A 22,229-nucleotide genomic window follows, 5' to 3' on the forward strand; every position below is an offset into this window, starting at 1 on the left:
ACCCGGAGAATAGAGCAGCTTTGTCCTGGGCGTCTGTACAAGGACGATGCGATAAAACGTGCAGAACATTGTACAAAGACGGCAAAAAAGATCAATAAAGTTTGAAAAGAAAAACTGCAAGTGTGACAAATAGCCGTGACGTTCCTGCATTATGGGATGTGCCAATATTAAAAAATTTTAAAACGTTGATCTGTGCTCGTAATGACTCTCCTCTCATACATACTAGGTAGTAAATATCTCGCTCCATCCCAGGTCTCGCTCCATCAGAGTAGTCTGACTCCAAATTCCCCATTTTGCCATGAAAATGGTTTGGTTTGCATTATTTAAAGGGTAACTCTATTTTGTTCCTCAATCCAGTAGCGTAGTGTGGATTTCCCGCTCCCATGGCCACGCAAGTATGTAGCGCCCCGTAATCCACACACTGTTTAGACTTTGAGTCCCTTCCACCAGGTCATTATTGTAACTCTTCTAAACACAAGCACATGTAATGTATCTTAAGAAAATACTGATGTGACTATAGTTTGCCCTTTGGCCCTTTGTGGACCATCTTGGATATTTGCTGGGACTGTTCTACTTGTTATCTGCCTGTTTTGTGGTTAAATAAAGTATTGCCACACTGTTTAACCTCACCCTTTGTTGTCTGAGAAGTATTATGCCCATGCTAAAGGGAGAGCTGGCGTGCGGTGGGACAATCCTTGGTCCATGCAGTTGTGGCTAGCAGACCCCTGGTATCTCCATCTCTGTGATTGGCATGCTAAATTCTGTTATTAATCCCTTTTATTTTATGTAATTGTATATGCTGTATTGTTTTGTCCCCTTTGTAAAATCTTGTATATATTTTATATAAACACTGCCTATCGTTCTGGATTAAATATAAAATGTAATAGTCCTGTTCTTTTTGTTCTGTAAACCGCACCCCTAAGCCATATGCTACCAGAACCAGAACCAGGCCTCTGGTCAGCCTGTATAAAAATGACTGGTGGTGGCAGCGAGTAGTTCTTGGGTTATCGTGGCGCTAGCCATGACAGTACTGGGGGTATATACACATATTCCATGCGTGGAAATCAGAGGTGTATATACCATACGCTCACTGTTAGTTTCCCGATAACCGGCGTTAATGGAAACAGCCGCAGCTTCCTCCGTTAATTGTTGGTCAATTGTGTAATTGTCCGGATGATAGGGGGCAACAGAGAGCTGTTCGTGACATAAAGATGGCAGCGTGGCTGGTTGAGTTACGACCCCCCCAGGCGGTAGTCTTTGACATTTGGGGGCAGCTCTGGGATTCTAAGTGACCCCTGCGGTCTGTCACTTGACAATTGGTGGCAGCGGTGGGATCTGCGTGACCCCTCCGGAGTCCCGTCCTTGACACTAGAGCATAAGATACAATGTAACTCTGGATCTGTACATAAATACAGGGAATGATGTGTTCCCTATTATTTACACGTGGATTGTTATTTACTATCAGGAATAGTGCACACTGATGACACTGGATCACTACTCTGTTATTCTCCCCCCAGACTTCAGTTCCTCTTGACAGTTCCAGAAGTTTCCACTCTACAAATTATTTCATCTTATATCAATCAAAACATGTTTCTGAAGCCGAAGATTCTCATTTATACCGAATGTATAATTAAAATCCACGCTAAGTACACATTCATTTCAGAATGCAAAAAATGATTATTAACCTTTTTTTCCTCCAACCAGTTCCTCTCCTACAGTATCTTTTGTCCCAGGGTCTTTTGCCCCCTTGTCATACATAAAAGGGGCTTTGGGGAGGTACTGGCTCCTTAGGGAGATGAGATGTTTACAGAATGTTTTTGGCAAAGCCACACGGAAAAGAAAAAATATGGACAGTGCACTTTAAAGGGAATGACCATACCTGATCACCACAGGCTCGGCTTCTCTGATGATTGCTTGATATTAGCAGGGACTGTTGCATCAGACCTGCCTTTAGCACTTTACTACAGATATTTAAAGGAATGGACGTCCCCAAAATGCATAGATTCGTAGAGTTCACAAGATCAGGCGCCATTCTTACATGCTCTTAAAGGGAATGTGTGATCAAATAACCCAAGAAAAGTAAATGATCCCTCTTCCAGTATATATATATATATATATATATATATATATATATATATATATATATATATATATATATATATGTGTGTATATATATATATATACTGTATATATATATAAATCACTTTTTATTTAATCCACTAAAAAAAGTGAAAAAATATACATACTTTTCAAAACGTTGAAGTCAACTATTGTTTGAATCAGGATTTTTTTGTGAATTGTTTTTTGTTTATTATTTAACAATATTTCTTTTTAATTTTACAATCTTTATTAAAAATAAAAATTTGAAAATATTGCAATTCTCACACCGGCCACTGAGGTTTTACAGACTCTAACTTCCTGTCCTTTCAGGAAATGCACATACATATTAGCAGCATTGAACAGTCTCTGACCCTTTCTTTTATATTGAAGTGTCTAATGAGAGGGTGCAACGATCATTGTAAAGGGAGGGGGAGGTTAGCTGTGACATCACCTATTGTGAATCGTGGATCCTGTGTTATCAGCTGTGCATAGAGGTGTTATCAGTCATTAGTCATTGTACAGGAGGAGGAGGAGGTGAGCTGTGACATCACCTATTGTGAATGGTGGATCCTGTGTTATCTACTGTATATAGAGGTGTTATCAGTCATTGTACAGGAGGAGGAGGTGAGCTGTGACATCACCTATTGTGAATGGTGGATTCTGTGTTATCAGCTGTGCATAGAGGTGTTATCAGTCATTGTACAGGAGGAGGAGGTGAGCTGTAACATCAGCTATCGTGAATGGTAGATCCTGTGTTATCTACTGTATATAGAGGTGTTATCAGTAATTGTAGAGGAGGTGAGCTGTGACATCACCTATTGTGAATGGTGGATCCTGTGTTATCTACTGTATATAGAGGTGTTATCAGTCATTATACAGGAGGAGGAGGTGGTGAGCTGTGACATCACCTATTGTGAATGGTGGATCCTGTGTTATCTACTGTATATAGAGGTGTTATTAGTCATGGCAATTCAGCCTCTGCTGATAATAAATCTGCTGAAAATGTTTCCGGAAAGCATAGGAAATATGCGTCTAAAATATTCCCAGTGAGCATTGTGAAAATCTGCATAAAAATGCATCAAATCCGCACCTGCGTTTTCTGCCAAAAGATGCAGAATACACACAAAAAATTCCAGAGGCAAATCCGCAACGTGTCCACGTAGCCTTAGTTATTTTCTGACATCACATTCCCTGTATTGTATTATATCTTAGGTCTCCATTTGTTTTCAGATTTGGTGCCGATGCATCACAACTATTTATAATTACTTTGTGGTGACCAACTTTTTCTGGATGTTCGTTGAAGGTTGCTACCTCCATACAGCCATAGTGATGACGTACTCTACGGACAAACTGCGCAAGTGGGTCTTCCTTTTTATAGGATGGTGTAAGTAGGAGCTTTACTTTTCTGAATGTTTAGTGTTTTATATATGTATATTATTATATCTGTATATGTATACAGTATAATATGGGAAAATTAAAAAAAAAATTCACATTTTTTGGACTGCTGGCAACTTTTTCCACTATCCAAAGGATCTGGTTGATGGTCCTGGCCTGTGCTCGCTCCTATTTTCTGCTGTTATGGTATATTTTATGCTGTTATACCCATATCTATATACGTAGATATGTATATGCGTATAATGTGTGTATTATACATATATAAGTAACGTGGATATAAAATGTTTACACACCCCTGTTATGATGACCAGGTTTCGTAATGTAAAAATTTTAGACAGCAAAGAATGATTTCAGAACTTTTTCAAGTTTTAATGCTGGCCAATGCTGTATAAATCCAGTTAGAAACAAACAAATCATTTCTGGTAAAGACAGAAAAATAAAGAACTAAACTAATGTGGTTGCATAAAATATGCACACCCTTAAACTTTTTTGAAGTACCCTTTGAATTTATGGCAGCACTCAGTGTTTTTGGGTTGGAGACTATAATCATGGCACATCTAGAATTAGCGATCTTTTCCCACTCCTCCCATCAGGGGGGCATCTCCTGTGTACAGCGCCCTCTTCAGGTCACCCACATTCTTTTATTGACTTGGAAGTCGCTTAGGTACGTTGTTGTCCTGAAAGTTGAAATTCTTCTTCATCTTCAGCTTTTTAGCAGAGGCCTGAAAGTTTTTATTGCAATATTGACTGATATTTGGAACTTTTCATTATTTCCTAAACCTTGACTAAAGCCAAAGTTGTAGCTGTCAAAAAACAGACCCAAAGCATAATGCTGGCCCCAAAAGTCCCTATGGCCTATATGAAAAGACCAATGCTATTAAAGACTTGCAGTAATTGTGGGCCCACTGTCCAATGTGTAAACTCACCTATGGCAAGTAACAGGTGTGAGCAACATGATAATCAAATGGATTGAGAGAGCAATAAATTATTAAAACAACCGCTGTGTTTATTTCATTAAAATACTTTTAAATCATGTGTGTGTGTGTTTTTTAACCCTTTCAAACAATTGGATTAATAATGGATAGGTGACATAATTGACGCCTCTCCATTATTAATCTGGCTTAATGTCACCTTACAATAGCAAGGTGGCATTAACCCTTCATTACCCCATATCCCACCGCTACAGGGAGTGGGAAGAGAGTGGCCAAGTGCCAGAATAGGCGCATCTTCCAGATGTGCCTTTTCTGGGGTGGCTGGGGGCAGATGTTTTTAGCCACGGGGGGGCCAATAACCATGGACCCTCTCCTGGCTATTAATATCTGCCCTCAGTCACTGGCTTTACCATTCTGGCAGAGAAAATTGCGCGGGAGCCCACGCCAATTTTTTCCGCCATTTAACCCTTTATTTTAGCAGCTACAGCGCTGAAATTTTGCACATACACACTACTAACATTAGTAGTGTGGAATATGCAAACAAAATGGGGATATGAGATGGTTTACTGTATGTAATCATGTCTCATATCCTGTCGGGTTTGTGAAGGAGAAATGAGAAGCCGGCAATTGAATTACCGGCTGTTCACAGATATCGCGCTGAATGAAATATAAATACAGAATATATATATATGTGTCTCAATTACATATATATATATATATATACTGTATATATGTTTTCCCGAACATGTGAGCACATAAATCCATGAGATGTCGGTTTTGCAAGCCTGCGCGAAAATCTCGCAGTACGGATGCCATACGGATTACATACGGAGGATGCCATGCACAAAATACGCTGACACACCCTGACTACGGATCACTATTTTGGGAACATTTCTCCGTATTACGGCCATAGTACGGACGTATAATACGTGGCGTATTGTCTTACGCCAAGTGTGACGCCGGCCTCATGCGTCCTCTGTGCAATAAAGTTAAGAAATAAAAATAGTGAAATTAATTGAAAAGAAATAACCCCAAGTGCATTCCAATACATAACACACATAATCATAACAACCAGTACAATACATGGATTGCAACCTTTTTAATGATCAGTTACCGTAATTCTGTAAAAAAGAAAAAAAAAATAGCAGAATTTTTTTTTTTGCATTATTGCCCAAAAAAAAAAACACGAATAAAAATTCAACATGGGAATGCAAGGAGAAAACAAAAAGACCAAGTAGAGTGCAGGGGATTTACGAGTAATATTGAATACAGATTATCAAAACGATTTGCAGGTGTCTGATCTATAAGCCGTAGTGGTGCTCCGCAGCCGCCAGACCGGGGCCCCATGAATCGCCTCCTGCCTGCTGACATCTCCGGTGCTTCGTCTGATCAGTACGTCCGGTGTAAATTTTGGCTGCTATATGGTGCTACTCTATGCAGCGTTTTTTTTAGGGGCCCTATTCATTATTTTTATGTGGGCACTCTATGGCGCTATTCTTTTTAGCATAATTCCTTGCACATTGGATGATATTTATATTGCATTATCATTTGAGCACTAAGTTATGTCATTATTTCGGTATTACACAGCATCATTATATCGTACTATTGTTTGATCGCTGTGATGTGCTATTCTTTGGTTCTACCTGGTGTAATTATTGTCATCTGTTTTGAGCACCGTGTGCGGTATTTTAGGGCACTGCACAGTAAATTTTTTTATTAATTACCATATTGTGTTATACTTTAAAAAGTAATAAAACTTTTATTTTGAGTTACTTTTTTTCATTTTATAAACTGATAATGAAATTTCAATACACTTTAAAAGGGTCAATTACGGTACTTTGTTCTGCTGCAGAAAATAGATACAGAAGTGTGTTTAACCGAGTGGATAGATCCACAGACTATAGCTATAAGTGTGGGGGGAGCGGAGTCTCCATTGTTTGCACGCTCTCTTCATATATAGCAGCCACAGCGAGATGAGCGCAGGGTCCGGCTCTGCACAGTGCTCTCCCTTGTGTAGAGGAGAACATGGAAGACCCGTCGTGCTTTAAGTCCGAACCTCCCCCCGCTAAACGAGAATCGGACATAAGCGCCAATGGGGCCATAGACTATAATGGTGCCGACAGAGCACACACATGCATTATTTCCGTGTGTGTACCCCTACTGGAGACGGACACACAGACATAGTAGACTGCAACTGGGCATCCACCTTCAGAAGCCATATATGCCCGAAAGCTACACACCCCAGACTGCACATTCACTCTCTCAGTACCATTATAGTCTATGACCCCATCAGCGCATAGGTCCGAATCCCGTTTCACAGGGGGTTTGGACTTAAGGCCCAAAGGGGCAACTGAACGGGGACCAAAGCGCAATGTGAAAGCACCTTAACAGTCATGCTCATCCCTGGGGTCAAGGACTGACTATTTGTTTTTTATCCACAAGTACTCTGAGACCCCTAATCTTGCAGAGCGCTCTCACTGTGGTTGTATCATTACACTATTATTATTTATTTGGAAAGCACCATTAATTCAAGAGTATTGGAAAATTGGAAGATATGTGTATGTGTATATATGTATACAGTATATATATATATATATATGTGTGTGTGTGTATATATATATATATATATATATATATATATATATGTATAGGGGCAGACCATGGATAAGAGGGATTGGAGCGGCTCCAGTGGCACCTATCACCACAGTGAGGGCGCTGTGCAGGAGCGGGGGGTTGGGAGCGCTTGTGGGACAATCAGCAGTGTAGGACCCCAGGGACAACCATGACTGTAGCAGGTTCTCTTCTACACAAGGTGCGGAGAGGAGAACGCTCTGCAGCCACAGTGCGAGTCCTGCACAGAGCCGGCTTTGTACAATGAGAGCAGTGCCCACTATGGAGGCTCTGCTCCTCCCGCACCCATAGCTATGTATGGATCTATGCACTCGGGACCGCACACTTCACCATTTATTTAATGCATAAAGGCAACAAAATCAAGTAATTAACTTTATTACAAAATGTATCCAAATAACATTTCTAGTTAAAAAATGAATGAAAATAAAAATAAATAAAACTTTCGTTACTCTTTAAGCACGTTTATTGTTGTGTTACTCATTGATCGCTATATTGTGTTCCACTTTGGGCAGAATATGGTGGAGTTATTCGACTATTATACTTTGGTATTATTTGAGCACAATGCTGCTCTTTTTTTGATTATTTTATGTTGTGTTTTGCGTCCAGCATTATATGGTGGTATTATTTGGACATTATGCGGTGGTGTTGTTTGGTGGGATTCAATGAGCCCAATATGGCGAGGCAGCGGGGGCTTCTTAATGATCATTGTATCAGTTGATCAGTCTGTGGTGGGAGCAGTCATAGGAATTCAGGGAATGGTGCTATGTAAACTCATCACCCTTCTGTAGGCAGCTCAAGCATTGGATTGTCCCAGCCTTGTGTCGGGGTCTCCTGGGGAACACGACAGCCCCAGTCTCCCATCAGACATAGGTCTGCACATCATGTAGCACACGCCGCCACTAAGAATCTGCAGCACATCACATCCGCCTGCAGAAATGGACCAGATCCAAAATCATTTTTATATAATTGAGCTCAGTCGGCGCCTTCAAGATAAAGCACATTTCTGAAAAACATTAAACATTTTGATTCTGGTGTAACCTGTCGTATTAGGAAATTGTTTTATGGAGCACGATAAAATTGAAAACTATAATAACGGACTCAGGAAACACAGGATTCACTTATGTTTATGTACTGGAGTTAAGACAAATTAATAAAGGGGTTCAGTATATGAATAACTCAGTAGAATAAGGGCATAAATGATACAGATATTGGGGGCGTATAGGGGCAGCACAGGCACAAGCTAACCCCCCTCATCGGTGTGTACATTTGTCCCCTTCATACTAGCTGCCCCTATGACCCATTATGGTTGTTAGGCAGGGTGGTCCAGCCCCAGGACAATCACTAATTATCCTGCCTCATATCATCTCATCCCTCCTCTGTGAGCTCCGGAGCTATGACCAGTATGGCTGTAGGCGAGGAGGACGTGTTCTCAGCCTAATAATGCTGCTACTGACGGCCTCCTGAAGTGTATTCTCTAGGCCACAGGGCGGGCAACACAGACCGAAGGCTATGACGCAGTGGGCAGGACTTCCCAAATGGCATCTGGCACAACCAGGGTCAGGATAGCACAGCTGCACTCTGCGAATGCCAAGACATATAGTGTCAATGGCAATAACAACTTCCAACCACATTGTCCCTCAGCAAGATGTACTTACAAAAAAAGCGAAGGTTCTTAGCGCATAAATTGGCCAATTCATGTGTGGTGTGCCCATCAACCACGGCAAGGTGACTCTTCTCTGATGAGTCCTATCATAACCCTTCCCTAACCTACTGTACTGTACATGCTACTTTCGGGCTAAAAAGCCGACAATAATGGACAAACAAACATGTCTCCTGGGCTGCAAGCCTACAATGTGAATGGGCAAGTAGAGTTGGTTGAGAACAGCTGGTGTGGCCCCCTCTGCTCTGAGGCTGCCCTCCTCCCATTCACCTGCAGCTGTTCTCTACCAATTCTACTTGCCCATTCAAGTTGTTACTTCCATTGACATGATAGGTCTTGGCATTCGCAGAAAGCTGCTGAGCTTTTTATACATATGTTACAGTCACTACAGCTTGTACCTATTCACGCTTGGGAGGTGCTGGTCAGGTTTTTTTTGTCTATGTATTATCTATCTATCTATCTATCTATCTATCTATTATCTATCATCTATTATCTATCTGTGATCTATTATCTATCTATTATCTATTATCTATTATCTATCTGTTATCTATCATCTATCATCTATCTATTATCTATCTATTATCTATCTTTCTATCTATCATCTATCTTTTATCTATCTATTACCTATCTATCTATTATCTATCTCTCTATTGTTTATCTATTATCCATCTATCATCTATCTATTATCCATCTATCATCTATCTATCATGTATCTAATTATCTATCTATCTATCTATCTATCTATCTATCTATCTATCTATCTTTTATCTATTTAGCTATCTTAAAATGGAAATTGGAATGGCACACTTTAGCAGGTCCAATGCGGGTGCAGGGCCTCCCATGCAAAAACATCCATCTTTTGCAAAATTCTATAAAAATAGAAAAAGCAGACAAATAGGAAGAGTTAACAACCAGATCAGAAGCTGCTGAAATGGAGCTGTATGTTTCTGACCAGTATAGAAAGGGTTCTTAACCTCTTCAGCACCAAAGGAAACCAAATTCTTTTAATATAGGATCCAAATACACAGGCTAAATGGAAGATCTGCAATCATAATAAGTAGTGATCTTCTACCCTAGATCTCCCAGGTTGGCGTGACACACTCGTGACATAGGCATTGTGATAAAACATATGTGGAGGAGTTATATTTCATTATAAAACACATGATCTGATGATTATATCAATTATGTATTTGTGCACAAATAATCATGTTTTTACATCTACGCCATGCCTTTTATGATGTCAGCACTTTATATAGGATGAATTGAATATATGCATGGGTTGCACAAATTCTAATGTTGTGTTCTTACATTTATTTTGTAAATAATTTATCGATTTCACAATGATGAAATGTCCCTAGATATATTTTCTGATGTTTACCGGTTTCACTGCTTGAGAAAGGCTCATTGCTGCCACAACATCTCCACGCCACACGGGCTACATAACGTCCATTGTATTGGTAACTATTGGGGTGTTGCCGGCTTTATCTTTTTGTATCTATTTATTGGTGTATCATTGTTGGTGATGAGTTCTCCACAATCTGCGCAGAGTCCAGGGTAGAAAGCCTCTGTCCAGTCTCCTTTTAAATAACATATTTAGGCCATTTCTTAAATGTCCTAAATTTACCTCTCCTGTGAATAACATTCTATACTGAGTCTTCAAGGAGCAGCATTAAGTCCCTCTCCAGTCTCCACACCCATCAGGATGAATCTTGGGTCGGAGCTCTAAAATCTGATCCATAAAACGCAGCTTTATCTAATAAGAGGTGAGAGCAGCAGCTGTGTCTGGGGGTCTCTCCAGTAACAACGAAATCCACGTGTGGGAGAACTCAACGCTGGGCAGCTGGTGACTGTGTGGAGGACAGAACGCAAACATATAGACTGATTATAATGGAACAGTTGGTCATCACGACTGTTCCATCTGTACAGATGTGCCAATACATCTTATAAAACTTCTATATATGTATAGTTTTAGAATGACAGACATATCCTCATGGAATCAGGGAATTAACTAAAGGGGGAAAAGATCTGCAGTTACATCCTGTATTATACCCCAGAGCTGCGCTCACTATTCTGCTGGTGCAGTCACTGTGTACATACATTACATTACTCTGTAAAATTGTGTAAAAAGTTAAGAATACATATTCAATTATTTAGGTCATTTGTAAGATTAAACATTGTAATAGTTGGATGCTTTATAAAGTGTTTTTGAAGATTCTTAATGTGCGGCCAATCTAAAAGTAGTAATTTAATTTCATTAAAAGAAATCAAGTAATAGCAAAAACCTAAAATATAAGATTTGAAATGGTCACAAGGACTAATAAATAATCTTCCTGCTCAATTCAGTTACACTCTGAAAATGGAGGAAATTGATTTGGCAGCGGATACACAGAACATAGCATTAAAATATATCATCAAAAGAGAAAAACGTTTCCTGGCTGCAGTTGGAGTATGGATCTGCAGCTTCTGATACATTGTAACGTTCCAGATGAGAGCCTCATACAGGGAGATCACTGTAGAGACATCACATAGTAAATTAATAGTTTATAATGATAAAATTGTAATAGAATGCTAATGGATAAATAATACAGCGCCTCCACAGGACAAGTTATTATTTATCAATTTATCATTATTATATATTTTTTTATAGCGTCATTTATTCCATGGCGCTTTACATGTGAAAAGGGGGCAAATATAGACAAATACATTAAACATGAGCAAAAAACAAGGCACTAACAGGTACAGAAGGGAGGACCCTGTACGCGAGGGCTCACAGTCTGCAGGGGATGTGTGAGGATACACTAGGAGAGGGCAGAGCTGGTTGTCCGGCGGTTCAGTAAGTTCAGGATCACTGCAGGCTGTAGGCTTGTCGGAAGAGGTGGGTCTTCAGGTTCTTTTTGAAGGTTTCTATGGTAGGCGAGAGTCTGATGTGTTGGGGTAGAGAGTTCCAGAGTATGGGGGAAGCACGAGATAAATCTTGTATGCGATTGTGGGAACAGGAGATAAGAGGGGAGTAGAGAAGGAAATCTTGTGAGGATCGGAGGTTGCGTGTAGGAAAGTATCGGGAGACGATATCACAGATGTATGGAGGAGACAGGTTGTGGATGGCTTTGTACGTCATTGTGAGGGTTTTGAACTGGAGTCTCTGGGTGATTAGAAGCCAGTGAAGGGCTTGGCATAGGGGAGAGGCTGGGGAATAGTGGGGAGACAGGTAGATTAGTCGGGCAGCAGAGTGTAGGATGGATTGGAGAGGTGCCAGAGTGCTAGAGGGGAGGCCAGAGAGTAGGAGGTTGCAGTTCTCAAGGTGGGAGATGATGAGGGCGTGCACTAGCGTTTTTGTAGTTTCGTGGTCAAGGAATGTGCGGATCCATTAAATATTTTTGAGTTTGAGATGGCAGGAGGAAGCAAGGGCTTTGATATGTGGCTTGAAAGAGAGATCAGAGTCAAGGATTACCCCGAGGCACCGGGCATGTGGGACTGGGGAAAGTGAGCAGCCATTGACATTGATGGATAGGTCTGGTGGAGGGGTAGAGCGAGATGGGGGAAAGATGATGAATTCTGCTTTGTCCATGTTCAGTTTTAGAAATCGAGCAGAAAAGAAGGCTGAGATAGCAGACAGACAGTGCGGGATTTTGGTCAATAAGGAGGTGAGGTCAGGTCCGGATAGGTAGATCTGCGTGTCATTGGCATAGAGATGGTACTGCATACTGTGGGATTCTATGGGCTGTCCCAGGCCGAAGGTGTAGATGGAGAAGAGTAGGGGTCCTAGAACAGAGCCTTGGGGAACACCAACAGACAAGGGGCGAGGTGAGGAGGTGGTGTGGGGGGGAGAGACACTGAATGTCCGGTCTGTTAGATATGATGAGATCCAGGATAGGGCCAAGTCTGTGATGCCAAGAGATGAGAGGATCTGCAGCAGAAGGGAGTGGTCCACAGTGTCAAAGGCAGAAGACAGGTCCAGGAGAAGAAGGACAGAGTAGTGTCGCTTGCTCCTGGCAGTTAGTAGATCATTGGTGACTTTAGTTAGGGCAGTTTCAGTTGAGTGATGGGGTTGGAAGCCAGATTGTAACCGGTCAAAGAGGGAGCAGGAGGAGAGGTGGGAGGACAGTTCAAGATGGACGTGTTGTTCCAGTAGTTTTGAGGCATAAGGGAGAAGAGATATAGGGCGATAGCTAGATACAGAGGATGGGTTGAGGGAGGGCTTTTTGAGGATGGGTGTGATGGAGGCATGTTTGAAGGATGAGGGGAAGACACCAGTTGTGAGTGAGAGGTTGAAGAGTTGAAGAGGTGTGTTAGGGTTGAAGACCGTGGCAAGGTTAGGGATTAGGTGGGACGGGAGCGGGTCAAACGTGCAAGTGGTGAGGTGTATTAGTATGGTGTAAAGTATTGCACAGCACTCTTTCCGAACAATCTGCTGTCCATGTAATGCATGGCCATGTCGGGTCCACCATAGAGGGAAATCCTTCTTCTTGATGCTGATTGCGGTCTCTCCCTCTAGAAACTACGAATTGGATGGTAGACAATGTGTTTTCTGAATCACAGATCCCCTATGAGAAAACATATAGCTTCCCTCTGCTGGAACGACCCCAGCCCTCATAATTGTAGAAAAGGAGGTGACCGGAGCACTTCCCCCATACACAGCGCACATGTTCTGGAACTCTGTCAACTTTCGTTAGGTTTTCTTAGTTGTTGATCCAAGTCATAAATCAGGGTAATTTTCTTTAGAGTGCTGGATAATTGCATCTAATTAGCTGCTCCGAGCCGTACACAAAAGAGATGAATGTGTGCAGCAGAGCAGCAATCAAAAACGACATCATAAATTGATAGTAGCTTACAAAACCTTCAAAACATCGGAAACGATAAGCAACTGCAGTATACAAGAGGCACAACATACGGTGTATCTATATCCAACATTAATGAGAATTCCTGCATTTGTGTGTTTCTAGGTATTCCATGTCCCATAATAATCGCCTGGGCTATAGGGAAGCTGTGCAACGAGAACGAGCAGTAAGTTTATATGTTTATGTTTTACCACATTGGGGGCAGCATTATAGTAGTTATATTCTTGTACATAGGGGCAGTATTATAGTAGTTATATTCTTGTGCATAGGGAGCAGTATTATAGTAGTTATATGCTTGTACATAGGGTCAGTATTATAGTAGTTATATTCTTGTACAAAGGGGCAGTATTATAGTAGTTATATTCTTGTACATAGGAGCAGTATTATAGTAGTTATATTCTTGTACATAGGGGCAGTATTATAGTAGTTATATTCTTGTACATAGGAGCAGTATTATAGTAGTTATATTCTTGTACATAGGAGCAGTATTATAGTAGTTATATTCTTGTACATAGGGGCAGTATTATAGTAGTTATATTCTTGTACATAGGAGTAGTATGATAGTAGTTATATTCTTGTACATAGGGGCAGTATTACAGTAGTTATATTCTTGTACATAGGGGCAGTATTATAGTAGTTATATTCTTGTACATAGGGACAGTATTATAATAGTTATATTCTTGTACATAGGAGCAGTATTATAGTAGTTATATACTTGTACATCGGAGCAGTATTATAGTAGTTATATTCTTGTACGTAGGGGCAGTATTATAGTAGTTATATTCTTGTACATAGGAGCAGTATTATAGTAGTTATATTCTTGTACATAGGAACAGTATTATAGCAGTTATATTCTTGTACATAGGGGCAGTATTATAGTAGTTATATTCTTGTACATAGGGGCAGTATTATAGTAGTTATATTATTGAACATAGGGAGCAGTATTATAGAAGTTATATTCTTGTACATAGGGGCAGTATTATAGTAGTTATATTCTTGTACATAGGGGCAGTATTATAGTAGGTATATTCTTGTACATAGGAGCAGTATTATAGTAGTTATATTCTTGTACATAGGAGCAGTATTATAGTAGTTATATTCTTGTACATAGGGGCAGTATTATAGTAGTTATATTCTTGTACATAGGAGCAGTATTATAGTAGTGATATTCTTGTACATAGGGGCAGTATTATAGTAGGTATATTCTTGTACATAGGAGCAGTATTATAGTAGTTATATTCTTGTACATAGGAGCAGTATTATAGTAGTTTTATTCTTGTACATAGGGGCAGTATTATAGTAGTTATATTCTTGTACATAGGGGCAGTATTATAGTAGTTATATTCTTGTACATAGGAGCAGTATTATAGTAGTTATATTCTTGTACATAGGGGCAGTATTATAGTAGTTATATTCTTGTACATAGGGGCAGTATTATAGTAGTTATATTCTTGTACATAGGAGCAGTATTATAGTAGTTATATTCTTGTACATAGGAGCAGTATTATAGTAGTTTTATTCTTGTACATAGGGACAGTATTATAGTAGTTATATTCTTGTACATAGGAGCAGTATTATAGTAGTTATATTCTTGTACATAGGGGCAGTATTATAGTAGTTATATTCTTGTACATAGGGGCAGTATTATAGTAGTTATGTATTTGTACTTAGTGACAATATTACTGTATATACATTTTTGTACATATATGGAAACACTTGAATGTTCGTTATTTATCACATTTTTTTTTCAGATGCTGGATTGGAAAAGGGCCAGGAAAGTACATTGATTATATTTATCAAGGACCTGTCATCCTCGTCCTTCTTGTAAGTTGCAATTTCTTTTTCTATTTGAACAAGAGCAGATATTTTTTTCCCTGTTTACTCGATCTCAAACAAACATTATCTAGTGCACATTAGCAATATTCACCTTCCAGGATCTGCTGGAAATATTGCAGTATAATTGGGTAATAAAAATGTAAGCAAAATAAAGTGTAAAACAATGTGACGGAAATAAAAGTAATATAAGCAAACAATTGTCCTACTTTCCGCTTATTGGATTCACTTTAGCCTTAAGTAAAAAAAAGTATATGAGCAATGATAATAATACATTTCTAAATAGATTAAAAAAATACAGGACAATAAAGGAAAAACTTGTGCGAGGATATTTATAGTCAGAATTACATACTAATACAGGAGCTATCAGTATCATAATTGCACCTTGTGGTAAAATGTCTTGAAATAAAAAGCCAGGATAAAAAAAGAAAGATTTCAGAAAAAAATAATAGGAAAAATAGGAGTAAATCAGCCACGTGGAAAATTCCCATAAAAAATATCTCCTCTCTGAAATTAATACTAAAGAGAAAAGCTTGGCTGATATTGCTTTTTATCTATCGTATGTTTTTTATTACGCTTGTTTTTGGGTTGTATTTGCATTAGGATTTTGTGACCTCAGTGAGTGATTGCACAGTGTATGACAGACTAAGGGCAACACAAAGGGATAAGGGAAAGGGGGCTCAACACTAGGGAAACGGGGAGTGGAAATCCCTAGGCAGATCTAATGTCACCCTTTCTGCCCTAAGAGACCCTAAATAGGATCCGCACCTATCGCTGAAAAGGATACCTAATCCCTGTCAGACCCTAACGGTAAGCCCTGCTTAGGGAAGGAAGGGGTGAACGCTGGTTGAACATCACTAACACTAAAGACAGCTAGGATACATAAAACAAGGGGAAACTTAGCTTGAGTAGACTCAGAGAGAAACACCGCTGTCCTTTAAACTGCAAAGAGAATGCTAGCTGACTGCTGGAGCTCCAAGCCTCAACAGGGAAGGGCAAATATAAAATAACACCCGCAACTCCCAACAGGAAGTTGGGAGTTATAAGCACCCAGATCCAGGTGTGACCATTAGAGCCGGGGAGGTAGCCAGTGGGTCCTACCGTCAGAAGGACCAGGCAGAAGTCTGCAAAGCAAACTGCTGCGACCTTCTGCAGACAGACACATCCGTGACAGTGATGCCTAATCCAATGGATGAAAATTGTTTATATGGTCATTAAAGGGGTTGTCCAGGCTTGGGGCACAAGTCTGCAGTCACTCTATGTGCACACTGCACGCTGTCAGGATTCTGCGGTGCCAACTAGACATGCTTAATCTCACTCTATACAAGTGAATTGAGCGAGGCCGGAAAAGTCTAGTCGGAATATGGGCGAAAGTATGCATAGCGAATACTTGTGGTCACATGACCGCCCACTCCTAACACCAGCATTGGAGAATCCTGACAGCATGCATGGTGTAAGAATTCACAAGTCTGCAGTCACTCTATGTGCACACTGTGCGCTGTCAGGATTTTGCAGTGCCAAGCAGACATGCTTGACCTCGCTCAATACAAGTGATTTGAGAAAGTCTGGACAAGTCTAGTCGGAATGTGGCTGGAAGTATGCATAACGAATACTTATGGTCACATGATCACCCACCCCTAATGCCAGCACCGCAGAATCCTAACATTATTCAGTGTGCACGCTGTGAGGATTTATACGTCTCAAATCACATAAAGGGAGTGCAGACTTGAGTCCCAAGCCTGGACAGCCCCTTTAACTAGAGAGGAAATCAAGACTAGAAAATGTCTCTTCAATGGGGTCCATGGAAGAAATATGGGCAGTTTGTTGGCACATGACGGACCAAAAAAAAGAATGAAAAAAAATCAAAGATACCAAAAATGAGCTACAAGAGTACAATGGGGTGAGAAATAAGCCTATTAATGTCCATTGCTCTAGACTGAAATCTTTATCGAGCCCATATAGATGTGAGGACTGCAGGGTGTACTTATTTTTGGTTAAGTGCCTTTGTTGAAGCAGTGATTGCACTCGTAACTTTTCTAATAGAAATCACAAGGCAAATCAAACTACTCAAGAACAGATAAATGTCGTGAAAAGGGTTTATATATTTTTAGCTGCGCAGAATTTACGGAACAGCCCTTCCAATCAAAAGTTCCTAATATGTTAATTGTGGTGAGTGGGGTGCACATATTTTTGGCTTTACATTTCTTTTGAATTTTCCATTTAAAAGCTAAATTTTGCAAAAGTTTTCCAAGCCCCTATAGATCTATGGAGTAGGAGTTGCACATATTTTTCTCCTTGCGTTGTTTTTGATAGATCCTTTTTCTTAATTAAATCAATGTTGCCACTTTCTTTTTAACTTTTGATTAAAAAGGCCGGTTCAAAAACCGTGCATGGCCAAAAATATCGTCACATCTGTATGGACTCCAGGACTTTTACACCAATGTAACTTATTAAGACTTAAAAAATGTTAAAAGTTATATCGTTGAAGTGGTTTTGCCTGATTCTTTCCAATCAAAGAGTTTTTAAAAAGTTACACTTATTAGTTAATGGTGTCAAACCACTATGAATGTGATGAGTGGGGAGGAAGTTCCAAAGTTTTTGAAAAAGTTCTATCAATCCCTGAAAGTTCTATAGCCCATGTAGACGTGATGAACGGGAGTGCCCGTATTTGTGGCCATGCCATGTTTTTGAACCCTTTAAAATCAAAACTTTTTTTAAACCGCTGTATGGGTACTTCCAAGTCCTGGAGCCCATAACTGGAGGTTGCCCGTATTTCTGCCCATTCCAATCAGAAGCGACATCGATGATTCCGAGCATTCCTTCATTATTTCCATCACAGTTTATTCTCCGTTTATTGCCGAGGATCCAGCGACCTTGTGTTTTACATTCGATGAATAATCCCTCAAGGGCTGAACGCAGCCCAGTAAATAAGCAGAATGTTTCTTCCAGTCATTTTTATTGATGGCGATTATTTTCCCTGCATTAAATTATATGAGATGCGGAGTGTGTCCTTGTGGGTGAGACATTTCTGGGCTCTGAGAGACGTCGTACTGGACTCTTCAATCAGGGGCAATATTGAAAAATATTTTATTAGAATTTCACTTTTCGTAAAATACGTTTTGAGAATATCACATTCCGAGCATCGCCGTCCCGAGGAGTAAGACGAAAACAAGTGGTATAAATCAGCCCTCGATTTATGGACGCTGTTTCTGGATTTCTACAGGAATTAATTATTTTTCTTATTTCTTTTTATTTACCAATTGGCAATAAAAAGTCTAAAAGTGAAACGTATAAAACTTTTTGGTTCTTATCCACAAACTAGGTAATTTATGTATTTGCAAAAATGTATGCTGGTAGCGTGTATGATGGTACTTAGCATCAGGATTAGCAGTGCCAGTAAATGACTGGACAACTCGAGCTTCAGAGGATGGAGATGTGTTTACATGCCCTTGGGCCCCGCTTGCCTTTATGGGCCCCTGCGGACAGCATACAACATACGTGGACAGCATACAACACGTGATTAATTGCCAGACCGCAATAATGACAAAGATAATTAAGCTAAATATATGCATTATAAAATATGATGGCTACATAAATAATACCGCCATACGGTGCTACAATGTGTCAAATCCGCACATTAAAGCCTCTGATGGAAGGAAGGCACTGATATATGACTGCAGTGATGAGTGGATATCATAAAATACAAATTCACCAAGTTTTTTTGGAAAATGTGGTTCACAGTAAATTGATTTGTCGTAAACCAAAGCCTCAAATTGTCCTGAAAGACGTATATATGAGGTGGGATTGAAGTTGTACTATAACCACACTGATCAAGCAAGCAGCGGCTGCCATCTACATGCCCCATTCTGTGCCCTGAGTCACACACACAGTGACTCTCCTGCTTCATATTCAGTGACTCTCCTGTATCTCGCTCCCTATTAATTAGCTTTATATTACTTCCTTTTACTCACACATTAGTCTTCTATACTGCTATGTTGTCACACACTATCTGTACAGTTTATTAAGTGGTTTATCCCTTTCTCTCCCTGTGACGTCCTCTCACTTCCCAGATTGTCCATAAAAAATAACTGCTGCATTCCCTGCCTTGGCTTTTGTACAGGCTATGACAGTCCCTCCTGATTGGCAGCTTATACTATAAGATATGATGGCCGCAAAGCTTTATAAAGAAGCCCCTATGTTCGGGCCTGAGGTCATATGATCCTTCTATGGCTGATACAATAATTAAATATATCTTAAAATGGAGGAAGGTACTTTAATCAGTTTACTTTACCTTATAGGAATATACCGGCAAACATCACCCGTACTTCTGGAAAGTGCATACAGGTGCTGCATGCTGGGTCTTGTAGTATAACATTTTCTCTTTTTTATATTTTTTAGATCAATTTTGTATTTTTATTCAACATTGTGAGAATATTAATGACAAAACTACGAGCTTCGACCACATCAGAGACCATACAGTACAGGTGAGCATTCTAGGTGGTGGACGTCAATGTGAAGGAACAGAGACAGAATATAGACAATTTATCAAGGTGACATTATAGTTTTGACCTTTCGGTTGTGGATGGGATCAGCACTTTTTTTTATCATCTGCAGCAGGGTAAATAATAAAAATGGCCGATGGCTGTGAATGTCGTCTGCTACAAATGAAAAGTTTCAGTCCCTAATCAACGAAGCAATAATTAGTTACTGGACCAGAATATTTTTTTAGGAAATTGCTGTATTACATGCTGGAATTAATAGAGTACTATAACATTGGAATACTATGTTTATGCCCTTTGCAGGACCTCAGGGGCGGAACATTTGTTATGCACCACCCCCTAGCACTGCACCACCCCCTTGGAACCTTTTGATGTACTTTTTACAGTGTGTTTTTGACACATTTTTAATTAGAATATATGCTGTTTTAATAGACTATGCTCTAGTTAAAATTCAGAAACAAAAACCTGGCAAGTAAAATCAAATTTAAAAAGCAATAAAAAAAAAACAAAAAACAAAGAATTGATATAATGCTTTTATTTACCACCCATTAAAAATACAACATGTGCACTGCAGGCGGCTTATTTAAAACATTTTTTATGGGGATTTTCGCGCAGAATCTTATTGGAAAAAACGCCTAAAAAAACCTCTGTGTGAACATTCCCTTAGGGTTGAATGAAATTTTGCAGTTGTGATGTTGCAAAAATGAGGTGCATTGACTTGATTTCAGTAAACCTGACCATAATGTGTGAACCAGCTCTTACCAGGACACATTTCTGTGATCACCTGTAAATGGATTCTTTTTTTCTGATTGTGGACAGTCACCTTACCTACCGCAGTCCTAGAATTTGTACCAAATTTTCCTTTTTTTTTCTTGTAAATTTTCCATCTATGTGTCCATGACTTGCAGGAAAGCTGTTAAGGCCACGCTGGTGTTACTCCCTCTCCTGGGAATTACATACATGCTGTTCTTTGTGAATCCGGGGGAAGACGACGTCTCGCAGATAGTGTTCATTTATTTTAATTCATTTCTCCAGTCTTTTCAGGTAAGTTATTCAATCAGAGGCACTGATGCAAATTAAAGATGTTGGGGAGGGAAAACCTGTACCTGCCCCTCCCCCCCTCCCGTGGCTTAATTTGAAGCTCAAAGACTCCATTGCAAAATCTCCAAAAAGGAGCCCCCAACTATCACAGCACTTTAATAGCATTGGATTTCTCATTTGGGCCAAAGGGGCTTTTTTGCTCCCCTAAGCCCCAGGGACCGGGTGTGACTTCAACCCCCACACCTACTAAAGGCAATTGAGCATTATACCAAGATTCAAGACTAGATTCATAAAAGTCGATCAAGAAATTAGAATAAATAGTTAAATGATTATTTTATCAACTTGATACATTTTAAGAAAAAAAAAGTTGTAACAAGACATAAAAGGCCAAACATAGAAAATCGCCAAAAGTCATGTGACACTTCTCCTAAAGTCAAACAATGATTGGAGGAACTGAAAGCAAAGGACCCCCCCTCTTATAGTGAATGTGACCCCTAAATGTGAATGTGACCGGCGTCTGTTCATATTCATTTACAACTATTGCGCTTTACAGAGTAGTCACACATCGTCACCTGTCCGTGCAACTTGTCTAAACAAGCTTTGTCGCTTTTCTTTCAGGGTTTCTTTGTATCAGTATTTTACTGCTTCCTGAATGGGGAGGTAAGTGATTCTGGGAAAGGGTATTTTTGCAGTACCTTCCAGATTGTATCACTTATTCATGATACATGTAGTCCTAAATGCAACCATTTACTAAAACAGTTTATGTGACTGCAGACTTGTGAATCCTCTCAGTGCGCACAGTGCACGCTGTCAGGATTCAATGGGAGCGGTTGGTCATGTGATTTGCAAACATCCAGACACATTCCAACTAGATGTGTTCAATTCACACGTCTAGTCGGCACGTGACCGCATGTATACAAATCAGATACTTCACCAGCTCCCAGCACAGGAGAATCCTGAAAGCTCACCTTGTGAAGATTCACAACTCTGCAGTCACTCAGTGACTGCACACTTGAACCCCAAGCCTGGACAACCCCTTTAAAGCTCTTGGGCCCTAATGAAAAACCTGAAACAGGGCCCTGACCTACGATGTTTTATTTCTAATACTGATATTTTCTTATGTGACCGAGAGGATTTGGACCTTTTTTACAAGATCAACATTTTTTTATTTATTTTTTGAGGTTCCCTTTAAGAGCATGCCGTCTTTAATTCCATAGGCCAAATCGTAGACTGACAGACACAGAACGGGATGGTTAATGTTTTATTGATTGAGACTCTGAGAATATTTTTCATCTCGTAT

At 39.9% G+C, this 22,229-nt stretch overlaps 1 protein-coding gene across 3 annotated transcripts in view; it reads left to right on the forward strand.

Annotated features, from left to right (window-relative positions):
• Positions 1-22,229, forward strand: part of CRHR2 (corticotropin releasing hormone receptor 2) — a 282,276-nt gene that overhangs the window by 254,461 nt on the left and 5,586 nt on the right. For all 3 annotated transcript variants that reach the window (XM_077268032.1, XM_077268034.1, XM_077268033.1), the window contains 6 exons: positions 3,331-3,484; positions 13,662-13,722; positions 15,308-15,380; positions 19,788-19,873; positions 20,797-20,932; positions 21,548-21,589. In XM_077268032.1, the coding sequence (XP_077124147.1) occupies positions 3,331-3,484; positions 13,662-13,722; positions 15,308-15,380; positions 19,788-19,873; positions 20,797-20,932; positions 21,548-21,589 (552 nt within the window). The remainder of the gene's footprint in view (positions 1-3,330; positions 3,485-13,661; positions 13,723-15,307; positions 15,381-19,787; positions 19,874-20,796; positions 20,933-21,547; positions 21,590-22,229) is intronic.

The sequence above is a fragment of the Ranitomeya variabilis genome, chromosome 6 (genome assembly GCF_051348905.1).
Source record: "Ranitomeya variabilis isolate aRanVar5 chromosome 6, aRanVar5.hap1, whole genome shotgun sequence".
Lineage (NCBI taxonomy): Eukaryota > Metazoa > Chordata > Amphibia > Anura > Dendrobatidae > Ranitomeya > Ranitomeya variabilis.